The 13,120-nt window shown below is 43.5% G+C and overlaps 1 protein-coding gene across 14 annotated transcripts in view; it reads left to right on the plus strand.

The window, feature by feature from the left end:
• LOC102213501 (triple functional domain protein) overlaps nucleotides 1–13,120 on the plus strand; it is a 77,486-nt gene that overhangs the window by 56,124 nt on the left and 8,242 nt on the right. For 8 of the 14 annotated variants that reach the window (XM_005745489.2, XM_013913924.1, XM_005745481.2 and 5 more), the window contains 26 exons: nucleotides 107–226; nucleotides 318–509; nucleotides 587–736; nucleotides 844–958; nucleotides 2,259–2,374; nucleotides 2,457–2,579; nucleotides 2,673–2,867; nucleotides 2,951–3,069; nucleotides 3,740–3,806; nucleotides 3,963–4,072; nucleotides 4,181–4,250; nucleotides 4,687–4,776; nucleotides 4,860–4,952; nucleotides 5,047–5,158; nucleotides 5,270–5,460; nucleotides 5,597–5,698; nucleotides 6,787–6,816; nucleotides 7,337–7,479; nucleotides 7,587–7,686; nucleotides 7,801–8,044; nucleotides 8,633–8,755; nucleotides 8,952–9,145; nucleotides 9,229–9,399; nucleotides 11,845–11,940; nucleotides 12,766–12,914; nucleotides 13,028–13,094. In XM_005745489.2, the coding sequence (XP_005745546.1) occupies nucleotides 107–226; nucleotides 318–509; nucleotides 587–736; nucleotides 844–958; nucleotides 2,259–2,374; nucleotides 2,457–2,579; nucleotides 2,673–2,867; nucleotides 2,951–3,069; nucleotides 3,740–3,806; nucleotides 3,963–4,072; nucleotides 4,181–4,250; nucleotides 4,687–4,776; nucleotides 4,860–4,952; nucleotides 5,047–5,158; nucleotides 5,270–5,460; nucleotides 5,597–5,698; nucleotides 6,787–6,816; nucleotides 7,337–7,479; nucleotides 7,587–7,686; nucleotides 7,801–8,044; nucleotides 8,633–8,755; nucleotides 8,952–9,145; nucleotides 9,229–9,399; nucleotides 11,845–11,940; nucleotides 12,766–12,914; nucleotides 13,028–13,094 (3,282 nt within the window). The remainder of the gene's footprint in view (nucleotides 1–106; nucleotides 227–317; nucleotides 510–586; nucleotides 737–843; nucleotides 959–2,258; nucleotides 2,375–2,456; nucleotides 2,580–2,672; nucleotides 2,868–2,950; nucleotides 3,070–3,739; nucleotides 3,807–3,962; nucleotides 4,073–4,180; nucleotides 4,251–4,686; nucleotides 4,777–4,859; nucleotides 4,953–5,046; nucleotides 5,159–5,269; nucleotides 5,461–5,596; nucleotides 5,699–6,786; nucleotides 6,817–7,336; nucleotides 7,480–7,586; nucleotides 7,687–7,800; nucleotides 8,045–8,632; nucleotides 8,756–8,951; nucleotides 9,146–9,228; nucleotides 9,400–11,844; nucleotides 11,941–12,765; nucleotides 12,915–13,027; nucleotides 13,095–13,120) is intronic. The other 6 variants (XM_005745487.2, XM_005745493.2, XM_005745486.2 and 3 more) reach the window with 5 other exon arrangements.

The raw sequence follows: 13,120 nt of genomic DNA on the forward strand, positions 1-13,120 counted from the left end.
ATACCTGCAGCAAGGCACCATCTGCAGGTTAAACAGGTTCAAACGCCAGAATACCAAGAAATCTGCAAGTTCTGTGAGGAAAAAGCTCTCTCTGTCTCTCTTACAGGTTCTGGGTTGGATTCGTAATGGCGAGTCGATGCTAAACGCTGGTCTGATAACAGCCAGCTCCCTGCAGGAAGCTGAGCAGCTGCAGAGGGAACACGAACAATTTCAGCATGCTATTGAGGTAACAGAGTTTGTGTTATCCCATCAGCCTGTTTGAAGCTGGATTTCTCCTCTTTGACTAACTGTAATCCTGATCTTTCCCCTTTCTGCAGAAAACACACCAGAGTGCCCTGCAGGTTCAGCAGAAAGCCGAGGCTCTGCTTCAGGCCAACCACTACGACATGGACCTGATCAGAGACTGTGCCGAGAGCGTGGCTTCACACTGGCAACAGCTCATGCTGAAGATGGAGGACCGACTCAAGCTTGTCAATGCCTCTGTCGCCTTCTACAAGACCTCTGAACAGGTATGAGAGAAGAGTTAGCTTTACCGTCTCCTCGACAGTCCACACAAACACAACTGACTGCACGTTTCTCTCAACAGGTGTGCAGCGTGTTGGAGAGCTTGGAGCAAGAGTACAAGAGAGAGGAGGACTGGTGTGGAGGAGCTGACAAACTGGGACCCAACTGTGAAACAGACCACGTCACCCCCATGATCAGCAAGCACCTGGAGCAGAAGGAGGCCTTCCTAAAAGTAACACACACACTCCCACACACACAGAGAATGAGTCAGAATCAGAGCGGAGCAAAGCTTTAACTCACACTTCTGATCTTACTGTGCGTGTTTTACGTTTTAATTAGGCGTGCACGCTGGCAAGGAGAAATGCGGATGTCTTCCTCAAGTACATGCACAGGAACAGTGTTAACATGCCCGGGATGCTGAGCCACGTCAAAGCACCAGAACAGCAGGTCAAAAGTGAGTATAAGAAGACACGTTTAACATCATGCAGACTTTCTAATCAACAGCCTCGTTAGCCCTCGTTTTGATAAAGTCCAGCAAAAGTTTGTTTTAGCTTTCATTTGAATTGCGTAAGACATGAGATGCACACCAACTGTGCGCTCACTTCTCGCATTGACACTAAAAGAAAATGAATGTTTCCCCTGCAGTTGAAGTGGAGGCACTAAAACACCATAAACAGACAAATTTGAACTAACAGAGATTTAAACTGTGTGCTCGTTTGAGCCGTTGATGCATCGTGGGAGGTTGCTGCAGAGACGTTGTACTTATTTGATTTGATTCCAGACCTCTGCTTCTACACTGAGCACTGAGATCACTGGAGCCAGTTCACAGTTGAGCAGCTGTACTAGATTCACTTTAGGGGTAAAAGTACTAAATAAAAGCAACTAAATACAAGAACACCACTGTGATGTTGTAGTAGGATGGCACTGTTGCAACAAGTCACAGAGCGATGTCGCCGAGCGCATAATCGTCACGAGCTCTCTGCTGACAAAAACAGTGCTGCGCAGCTCCTGTAGATGTGACGCTGTAATAGGATGGCACCGTGGTGGGAAGATTCTACAGTTTATGTTTAATGTTCGGTTCTGAAAGAGATCGATCGACGGTGCTGCCTGCACCTTTGTTGATATTGTTACATGTGAATTATTTAATGTTATAGTAACTGTGAATGATTCACTCGTGCAGTCAGTCATCTGTCTGAAGACGGACCTCCTTCAGATTTTTCCACCATTGTTTAAAAAAAAAAAATTCTGTCAGTGGCAGAAAATAATCTGTTACATGGCTGCTGGTTCAGTCTGTGTTTGTTCCTCCATATTAGAATTAAGAAAAGTTCAGGATTAAGAACAGTAAACAAACAGAAACAGTTTAATTCACTCTAGAAACGAACTGAAACTAAACCGAATTGAAAAAAAATATTAAAAAGTATTCAAATGAAAAAACATCTAAGAAAATATAGGAACTCAAACATGATGGAGTCAAACACTCTGAAAGACTCCGATAACCGGTAAATGATCAAAACCACTGGCTCCTAACGTTTGAAGTAGGAGCACAGTGTAAGTAAAGATTACTTACAAACATGTTTGGAACACCGCCGGTGGTGCTGGGAAAACCTGACCGTGCAGCAGAGCTGTGGTGACGAACACTGAGCCAAATCATAGCGAGGGGAGTTTGAGCAAAATGGTTCTTACACTTTGCACTGTGGCTGCAGGACGGTTCTTACCTTTTGGCTTAAATCTCTTTCTCCCTGTTTTGCGTGTAGACATCCTTAATGAGCTACTGCAAAGAGAGAACCGCGTTCTCCACTTCTGGACGATGAAGAAACGCAGGCTGGATCAATGCCAGCAGTACGTGGTGTTTGAACGGAGTGCCAAACAGGTACGCAAAGCGCACGCTGCAATTTTACAGCGACACATCTACACACTCTACTTATGACAAACATCCTCTGTGTGTTTTAAAGGCTCTGGAGTGGATTCACGACACCGGGGAGTTTTACCTGTCCACACACACATCCACAGGCTCGAGTATCCATCACACGCAGGAGCTGCTGAAGGAACATGAGGAATTCCACATCACAGCCAAGGTTGGGCTCGCGAACGTGCGCACAGAAACCTTGTGTTGATCTTTGCATGCATGTGCGTCAGGACCACATTGGCTCTGTTTCTCTCCTTCTTAGCAAACTAAGGAGCGCGTTAAGCTGCTGATCCAGCTGGCCGATGGTTTCTGCGAGAAAGGCCACAGTCATGCAGGGGAGATCAAAAAATGGGTGACAGCTGTGGACAAGCGCTATCGAGACTTTTCGCTGCGCATGGACAAGTACCGCTGCAGTCTTGAGAAAGCTCTGGGCATCTCCTCCGACTCCAACAAGGCGGTGAGTGCTCAGGTTTTTTGCTAGGCAGCTGCTCGCTCTGTACCCCGAAACCTAAACTTTCACTTTGCTTCTCTCCGTGTCAGAGCAAGGATCTCCAGTTGGACATCATCCCAGCCACGGCTCCAGGGTCAGAGGTCAAGCTGAGGGATGCTGCCGCCCATGAGCTGAATGAGGAGAAACGCAAATCTGCACGCAGAAAGGAGTATGTTACCTCCTGCTTTATAATATCAGAAAAACAGAAAAATTAATAGATGAAGAATAATTCTTATTTAGCAAATTGGCAAGTGCTCCAGGTTATACCTGAAGAATTGTTTAGCTAGTAGTTAAAAGCTCCTCGTGTGAACCGTCTTTGTTGTACGTCAGCAACATTTTTTCCCACTTGTTGAAAAATGTTTTATTACCGCAAAGCACTCCGAGTTAACAGACTATGAGCAGGTTACCTGCCAGTGTCCCTGTCCACAGCAGTGTCAGCACTGAACCTGGTCAATAGCTGGAAGAGGAGCTCAGTGTAAATGTATATACATAATGAACCTGCTTGATTTACGCTCCTCCGTCCGGCCTCCTCTCTGCTGTGCCAGCACAAAAACTGCAGACTGAACCATCGAGCTGTGGCTCAGAACAAATGAGTGGACGGACACAGTCCAGGAAAAAGCGCCTGCATCATTTTTATATGAGCGGCACAAATCACAAGCATGATTTCCGTCATTCATGGCTTGCTTTATGACCACGTCTTATGGCCCATAAGTCATCGTTCATTAATGTAAATGGTTGAAGTCGACAGGCTGAAAGGGAGCTGCTGATTTATCACCGCGTGAACAAGGATGATATGAAAATTGCTAATTTGTGTCGCTGTGTGTTTTGTGTGTGTTCAGGTTCATCATGGCAGAGCTGATTCAGACAGAGAAAGCCTACGTGCGAGACCTGCGGGAGTGCATGGATGTAAGTTCAACTTGTCAACCCACCACTGTTAACCTGCTTAGTGCAGAGTTGTGCAACAACTTTTCAACTAAATTTAAAAGTCTTGCAGAATCCTACTATGAAAAATAAAACCATTATTATTCTTATAGTTATGATCTCCTCTTTCCTCCATTGCAGACCTACCTGTGGGAGATGACCAGTGGAGTGGAGGAGATTCCTCCAGGGATCCTCAACAAGGAGCACATCATCTTTGGAAACATGCAAGACCTTTATGAATTCCACCATAAGTAAGAAATGTGTCCTCCTTCCACTATTTTTCATTTTTAGAGAAAGCTCTAATCTTTTCTTCTGGTATCTCATGGTTCTGTCTCTCTTTCTTTTTTTCTTTCAATCAGCATCTTCCTCAAAGAGTTGGAGAAATATGAGCAGCTACCAGAGGATGTTGGGCATTGCTTCGTCACATGGGTATGTATTATTGTCTTACAGAGAAATGTATTTTGTACTGTGTACGTGTGCATTTAGATTTCTAAGTAATGCATATCTTTTTTCTACTCCTGGCTCAGTATGATGTCATGTCAGGAACATAGCTCTGGCTGTTAGCACAGAAGCCCCACCCACCTGCTCTTCTAACCTTTTGTTTACAAGGAGTAGCCAATCAAAAGAAGGCTGGCTTAAAGCAAAAAGCGAAAGGCTTGTTTCAGAAAGAGAAACATAAATTAAGGTTATTTTGAACAGTGGCTCTGCAGACATATTCCCAGCAGTGTCCATAAATTTAAAAAATGGAGCTGGAAATGAGCATCAATGGTCCCTTTAATATTTCTGGAAGTAAGAAAAATGGTTCATAAGCTGAGACCTGATGGGTATTAATTTTTCATTGTCATCTGTTTCTTTCTTGGTCAAGGCTGATAAGTTCCAGATGTATGTGAACTACTGTAAGAACAAGCCGGACTCCACCCAGCTCATACTGGAGCATGCTGGCAACTACTTTGATGTGAGTACCACCTTTGATCACTGAGATGAGACTGAATGTCAGTCACGTACAGTCACCTCACTGTTCTCCTCTGTTAATGGCAGGAAATTCAACAGAGGCACCGACTGGCCAACTCCATCTCATCCTATCTGATCAAGCCAGTGCAGAGAATCACCAAGTATCAGCTCCTGCTGAAGGTAAGCCACCACAGCGAAAAAAACAACAAGATGCTTGTATTGAGCATCTCCATGGTTCCTGTTGTCATGGTTTCTGTGCCCGCGTCCTGTTTAGGAGTTGTTGACGTGCTGCGAAGAAGGTAAAGGAGAGATCAAGGACGGCCTGGAGGTGATGCTCAGTGTTCCCAAGAAAGCCAACGATGCCATGCACCTCTCAATGCTGGAAGGTCAGACATTGATCACGTATTTGTACTATTAGCTATAATTTCACAGCAAACCTCTGTGTGTTTATTCTTTAATGATTTTTCATCAAGTCATCCTCTGGCCTTTTTCTCCAGGTTTTGATGAAAACATCGAGTCGCAGGGTGAGCTCATTCTCCAGGATTCATTCCAGGTCTGGGATCCAAAGACTCTGATCCGAAAGGGACGAGAGCGCCACCTCTTCCTCTTTGAGATGTCTCTTGTTTTCAGCAAGGAGGTCAAAGACTCAAATGGCCGGAGCAAATACATCTATAAGAGCAAACTCTTTGTAAGTACACGATGATGAAATCAGGAGCATTTTTGTGATTATGGAAACCTCAGAACTTTACACAGTTACAAAAATTAAAATCATTTGACAGTCGCACAGTAAAGTTGACGTTTTCTCATATTACTCTTCCTCGCAGACATCAGAGTTAGGGGTGACTGAACACGTTGAAGGAGACCCCTGTAAGTTTGCTCTATGGGTGGGACGCACCCCGACCTCTGACAACAAGATTGTACTCAAGGTAAAACACTCCTCCTCCTCCTCCTCCTCCTCCTCCTTGCTTCGCAGACTCCTCCTCCTCTTGGGTTGGACCAATATAGCTTCCTGAAGCAAATCTGATGAGTAATTTGGACCAAAAGTCTCGATAAAGTCCAAATACTAGCATTGAAAATACGTGAATCTTCCATGTGAGTGTGCTGAAAGCATAAATATCGGTCTAACCCAGTTTCCTCTCCACATTCAGACCTTTTCTATTCTTCTTCTTCTCTCTACTGTCCTCTCTTCTGTCCCGTTTAAATGCATGAGCAGCTTCAGGGTGGCTGAGAAGCTTTCTGTAGTCACTCTTCTGTCTCCTCCTTCCTTCTCGTCTTCCAGCCTGGTTAGATTTCTGCTTTTGTTCCATCTGTTAACAAAACACGGCACACATGTGTATATCTGGGGCTGTGTTTTCTGTGGATGTTTGTATCTCTAATTCTCTATGTGGGCCGACATGCTTCCACCAACGCTGGTGATGCTGATTCAGCCCCTGAACGCCCACAATCGCCCAGCCTGACTCGCTGCTGCTTTATCAAAGCAGCGACTTAGCTATCCTTCTCTACCACAAAATATATATTTTAATAATGATTTACAGCCACTGTTGAAGTTTTTAATTAATTTTTCTAAATATCGTATCACCCATGTTAAGACTTCTTCCTGCTGAGTAGTGTCACAGATGGATTAAAACTTGTCAGCTGTTGGACCAGCATGAAGCCAGAGTCCTAGCACGTTCAGTACTGAGCATTTCAACATAAATACACACCGACTCCCAGACTAACCACTGAGAAGCAGTCATGTGTTATGTGTATTGTAAATTAGGTGTGCCTTGTTACTAACCACACACACACACACACACACACACACACACACACACACACACACACACACACACACACACACACTATCCATTACTATTCACTAGGCATTTTATTGGCCTTCATTATACTGTCAAACCAAAATGTCAGTGTTGTGCACTTCTATCATTTCAAATCATTCTGTCAGCTTGTAAAATGTCCTGTACACCTTCTAAAAGCAAACCAGTGAAATTCCCTTTTTTATATTTTAAATTCAAAGCTAAGTCAGGGATCCAAACATGGAGCCATGGTGAGTACAAACAATCCCACAACACAGCCCTCCACCATTTTTCAAAAGTCTTAAAGTTAGCTTAGTGTAATGGGTTAAAGCAGCATATTTGAGCTTTAGCATCAAGCCGCTGTAACCTTAGCAATATCACATCTTCAGACCTGAAAGGTACAAAATAATCAATAACGGTGATTCCCAAATGAGGGTAGTAAAGTAAACCTAAACACTGACTGTTCACTGTTCATGTTTGTATGACTAATACATTAAGTAACATCCACTTTAACTCAGATTATTCAGATGGTGGGTGGTGTTGAGGAAGTGGTTCTTCATCTCTGAGAGCTGTTGCAGTGGCTGTACAAAATAAATGCAGGGAAGCCACTGTGTTAGGCATTTACAGGCAGAGAGAACCTGAGTAAAATGTATATGTGAAATAAAGGCTTTGTAACGTATTAAGAGATCAGATATGTGTGAATCAAGAATTCAAATTGAGGATTTTTTGACAAGCTTTGCCTTCTTGACAATGATTGACTGCCGATAACAGGCATCCAGCATTGAGAACAAGCAAGACTGGATCAAACACATCAGAGAGGTGATCCAAGAGCGCACCATTCACCTGAGAGGAGCACTTAAAGAACCCATTCATATTCCCAAAACAGCCACCACCAAGCACCACAAGGGACGAAGGTAAACACAGCTCTAAATGGGGATTAATCTATGAACAGGAAGTTTATCTCACTGTTTTTATACAAGAAGGGAAGAAACCTTTTATTGATCGTGTGTGCTCCCGCTAGGGATGGAGAGGACCTGGACAGTCAGGGTGAAGGCAGCAGCCAACCAGACACAATCTCTCTGGCATCACGCACCTCTCAGAACACACTGGACAGCGACAAGGTGAGAACATACACACAGAGCTCAGAAATGATGCCCAGACCTTCTGCAATTATGAGCTTTAAAAACAAATGTCATCTGGAGCAAAGGTCTCAGTGATGATCTCGTCTTCCACAGCTCTCCGGCGGCTGTGAGCTGACTGTGGTCATACACGACTTTATGGCCAGCAACAGCAACGAGCTGACGGTGCGGCGGGGTCAGACTGTGGAGGTCCTGGAGCGCTGTCACGACAAACCAGACTGGTGCCTGGTCAGGACCACAGACCGCTCTCCTGCCCAGGAGGGCCTGGTGCCCTGCTCTATGCTCTGCATCGCCCATTCCAGGTCCTCCATGGAGATGGAAGGCATCTTCAATCACAAAGGTACAAAAATGTAACCTAATTTGCTTCACTGGCAAAAAGTCACTGATATGATGAAGTGTAGAAAATCCAAGCTTGCATCCATGTTGCCATGGAAACACTCATATTTCTGAAGGCACCGTTAATGCTGAATAACTATATACTGTTTTGGGGACAGATGCTGCTATCTAGCTTGTGCTGATGATTATGATGATGATTTCAGAGAAGAACTGTCTTATTAACCATGCACTGCACATATTACACACATTGGCTCTGCAGTAAAGGGTCTGGGACGCAGGCTGGTTAGCAGCTGAAATCCTGGCCTTTTCTAAGCATTTCACTTAGAAAGCTGCAACATTTGGTCTCCTCAGTGTCCAGATGTTTTTGGAACATATTGCTGGCATCATATTCAAAATCAGATGATGTTCTTCCACTAAAATGAATTTTCTCGGCCTTCACATTCTGATTTGCCATCTACAAAAATTAATAATATTTAAAAAATATGCTTTAACTTTACAGATGACTGTATTGTTTCTTGTCTTTTTTGAGTACAGCTGTTGTTTTTGGTCTCATTTCTGGAATTGGCATCACAGGGCTTGTTTTCACTTACAGCTCTGTATTTCACAGACACACTGTCAGTGTGCAGCAATGACTCCATCATGCCAGGTTCCTCTGCTACGCTGCAGCCTGGTCACGGCATCGGCTCCCACACCTCCCCGGGGCCTAAACGACCAGGTGAGATCGCCAACCTTTATTTGAAAGGCTTTGAAAAAAAATCTGTTTAAAAAAAGAGTTAAATTTCAAACTGAGGAACAAAGTGATGAAGCTGTCAACTGTAGTTGTAGATAAAATCCAGAGTTTTTAACTGTTCGCTGCAGTTCCGGTGAATTAACTTTAACCTGTGCTTTGTGCGTGTGTTTTGGTTTCTTAGGTAACACGCTACGGAAGTGGCTGACCAGCCCGGTGCGACGGCTAAGCAGCGGTAAGGCAGATGGCCACGTGAAGAAGCTGGCCCACAAGCACAAGAAGAGCCGTGAGGTGAGGAAGAGCGGAGAGATGACGATAGGCTCTCAGAAAGACTCGGACGACAGTGCTGCTACGCCTCAGGATGAAACTTTGGAGGAGGTGGGTGGATGCAGAACGCTTGACACTCCTCAAACCTGTTACAAGAGAGTTAAATGGTGCTTTGTCGTCCTCGTGTTTTGCAGAGGGTTCGTAACGAGGGCCTATCGAGCGGTACGCTGTCCAAGTCCAGTTCTTCGGGAATGCAGAGCTGCGGAGAGGAGGAGGGCGAGGAGGGTGCAGACTCAGTACCTCTGCCTCCACCTATGGCCATCCAGCAGCATAGCTTGCTGCAGCCAGACTCACAGGATGACAAGGTGAGGAGAGTTGGGGCGTTACAGCGGGGGACCGGGGACCAGATGTAATCAGCTCACATCATTCTTTAAGATTGTAGGTCAAGAAAGGGCATGAAGAATCGTGTTGTGAGGCTTGCTTTTTAGGATTGTGTTGATCTGGAAATTGCCAGCGTGCTTTGTGTTCTGAACTTCTGGTAGACAAACGGAGTCACACAGATTTTGTCTTCAGTATTTATAAGTGTTAGAAAGTGTTAAATTTATTATCCACAAAAATCTACCCCATTCAAAATTGGCTTGTTTTGCTGAAAATGATGAGATGCATATCTGAAGTCATCTCTAGCTGCCCACAGTGTTTTCTTTCAATAGAAGTGTGTCCTAAAGGTTTCTTAAATACATTTATTTAAGCGTCTTGAGGCGACTTATGTTGTGATTTGGCGCTATATAAATAAAATTGAATTGAATTGAATTGAATTGATCTAGTAAGTATTCATTTTAAATCTGCAACCAAATCAAACCCACATTTGGTCGCTTGCCGAGGCCGGGGGTTGGTGTAAGAGGTGGTGTAACATCTGCAGTCATTGGTTTCTGGAAAACACTTTCACTCATTTAAGTTTCTCCCACTTTTTCCCAAATAAGACCATTTCCTGACACGGTTTAAGTGACCCTTAGTTTCAGTTGTGCATAGCATTTTATCTTGGCGTGTTGCATCATATTCTCCCCTCTCTTCTAAAACAGAAAGCAATGCAAAGTCTCACGCAGCCCACGTTTCCTCCTCGACTCAAGTGGAGACTCCTCTGACACTAATTTCTGTTTCTCTTTTTTTGTTTTGTTTCCTGGTTGTATTGTTTGCTGTTTTCCATGCTGTAGCATTACCTTGATTTATGTCCTGTCTTTGCTTTGTCTCAGTTTCCATACCTCTCCATCTGAAGTGTCCCGCTCTTCCCCTTCTGTCTCTTCCCTCGGTCACTTCTTCAGTTCTCTATCGTTTTCCCCCTTACTCTTCAACTCAAAATTGTATTTTCTAAAACCTGAAACATGAAGATAGAAGCTTTTTTCTTTTTCCTTTTTTTGAAATCCACATTTCTCTGTCCCTCTGCCTAACTTTTGTATTTTTTGCAAACTCTTAAACATTCCTGGATTTCTCTACTTAAGATTTCCCCCTTTTTCTTCTTCTTCGTCTATGTTTTTTAAGCTTTACATGTTTTGACTTCTGCCTCGTTTCTTTGATCACACCTCTGGAGCAGAGAGGTGTCTGGCGGATGAGTAAGGGCTTTAAAGCAAAATGTACATAAGGAGAGGATGCATGTAGCTCCTAACTCTGTTTTCGTTAGTCTGTAAGCATAGCGCAAGACTGCAGCTTTTTTCTGCATGTTTGTCAGTTATAGGCTGGGATTGACCATAAAATTAGTGGATCTAAATCTGAAAATAAAGCAGTAAGATCCCCCAGCAGCCCCGCTGGATAATCTAACGAAGAGGCCACAATGAGGTGAAAATTCATAAGCACCCCTTCTTCCTCTCCCCCAACTCCTCACCACCCACTCCGTCCCCCGCCTGCTCGTCCTCATCTCCTTTTACCCTCTGTGCGTTAACCTCATTAACCATGCGAGTAATTGGCATCTCTAAATGCTGGCGAGGCCAGAAGGGCACACAGCATCACCCAGAAAACCTAATTGGGGAATGTCTTGAAGCACAGCACAGCAAGGGTGAGAGTCTCCTGAACTATATATATATATATATCTCTATATATGCATACTTACATATTACCTCTTTCATTCTAGCTCTGTTAGCATTCTTTTTTTTATTCCAAAGGCCGCTCATCACCATCTGAGAAAGCAACACAAACATCTTTCACTCACACATCACCATTTTTTTGACCTTCTGCCCATCACTATTTCAAAGACTTCTATTTTTCTTCTCTTATCTTCATTTCAGTCGCCCTACTTTCAGCCTCATGTTTTGTTTTTTTTACCTTTTCATTGGCCGCTTTATGAAGTTCATATACGTTTTGACTTTCTTTAACCTAGAGTTATAAAAACCCCGCCCCCTGTCCTGGGGGTTTCACTGATGGGAGCATATCGTGGATGAATCTCTTCAGATTGCAACATTTAACAAACATTTTCACTAAGTCATTGTTCGCATCAACAACTAAAATCCACTTAAATGCCACCACCAAAAGATAATTGAATCTTGTCTTCAAGTTATTCTCAATGAAAACTCCAGCATGGCTTTTAACTGTAAGCTCTTACAACTTACTTTAGGATTACGTTAGAAACAGACTTATTTCTGTTTCAGAAAGGATGGAAATTACTCCTAAAGTGTGATGAGGCTTGATTCAGTTCTGAAAAGTTTAGTGGTTCCTTTTTTCCCTAAAGAGAGTTATTACTTCAAAATTTAGACAGTCGACTTGCATGGCTTTTCTCACGCTTGTTGGTTTTCCTTCCTCTCATCTCTCTGCTTTTTGCCTAGACCTCTTCTCGTCTGTCGGTCCGCCCGTCCAGTTCAGAAACGCCCAGTGCCGCTGAGCTGGTGAGCGCCATCGAGGAGCTAGTCAAAAGCAAGATGGTAGGAAATACCAAATACTCACACCAACCAGGCCCAGTTTATCAGAAGATACCACAGACTGTATATAAAAGATGGACGTAGCAACCATGCTATTGCCAAATCCTTATTTTGACTGCCATCATGTGAATTTTCGGAGCCTGGAGTGAACATATTAAGACGAGAGGGTGGAGTGTTAAGCTAATACTAAGATAATGCTAGCAAGCTTAAATTGGCAAGTTGCTGAGTTTCACTCAGTAAAGCTGAAGTATAAACTTCTTGAACAAAGGTTGCATTGTTTGTCCAAAATTTGATTAAAATGTTCAAAAATACACCAACATTAAGAAAACAAAAGAAAGGAAACATGGTTTTGAGGTCCAGTTGAGTGACTCAGAGTAAAAGTGGTGAGGACAGATAGCTAGCAGCTATAGCTATAGCCCACATTAGCATAGCTGTCACTGAAAGTGTCCACATGCCCTAAACTTTAAAGAACAAAATCTAATTAGGTGAGTTTAAAAACAACAGTCCAGTGTTTACTAAGAGCAAAAGTAGCTTTAGAAACCATCTAGCAATCAAGTATGATGTAAATGAGTCTGCCTCAAGTGGCCATCAGAGGAACTGCAGGTTTTGGCATTAGACTTTTCCTTTGTTTTCCAGCTCCAGAAGTTTCTGCTTGATTCAATCGCATTAACTCTTTGTTAGCTTCATATCAGCTAAATTAAATATATTTTTCTGCATTTTCTGTTTATTAAGCTTAGTTGTGTCCATTTCAGAGTCATTAGGATTAAAAGACTTTATATAAAGGAAAGAAGGATTTCTTCTTGTGAACAAACTGCTTTTGTTGTGCAGGCTCTGGAGGACAGACCCAGCTCTCTGTCTGTAGAACAAGGAGACAGCAGCTCTCCCTCTTTCAACCCCTCTGACAACTCCCTCCTCTCCTCTTCCTCCCCCATTGAAGAAATGGACGAACGCAGGGCCAGCATCCTCAAAAAAAGACAGTACGTCTACTGCAATCTCACGCAACAGTAGACTAATGTTTAGGGAGCTCTAACGCTGCTTTTATAGCTCTCATTTTAAGTCTGCCATCTGTGTTTCTCCTCTCTTGCTCTAGTTTCATTCTGCTGGAGTTGGTGGAGACGGAGAGAGATTACGTCAGAGACCTCGGCCTGGTGGTGGAGGTAAGTTTAGTGAAACATTTTCTATG

This window comes from Pundamilia nyererei, unplaced genomic scaffold (assembly GCF_000239375.1).
Source record: "Pundamilia nyererei isolate P.nyererei 1_Seehausen unplaced genomic scaffold, PunNye1.0 scaffold00159, whole genome shotgun sequence".
NCBI classification, from domain to species: Eukaryota; Metazoa; Chordata; class Actinopteri; order Cichliformes; family Cichlidae; genus Pundamilia; species Pundamilia nyererei.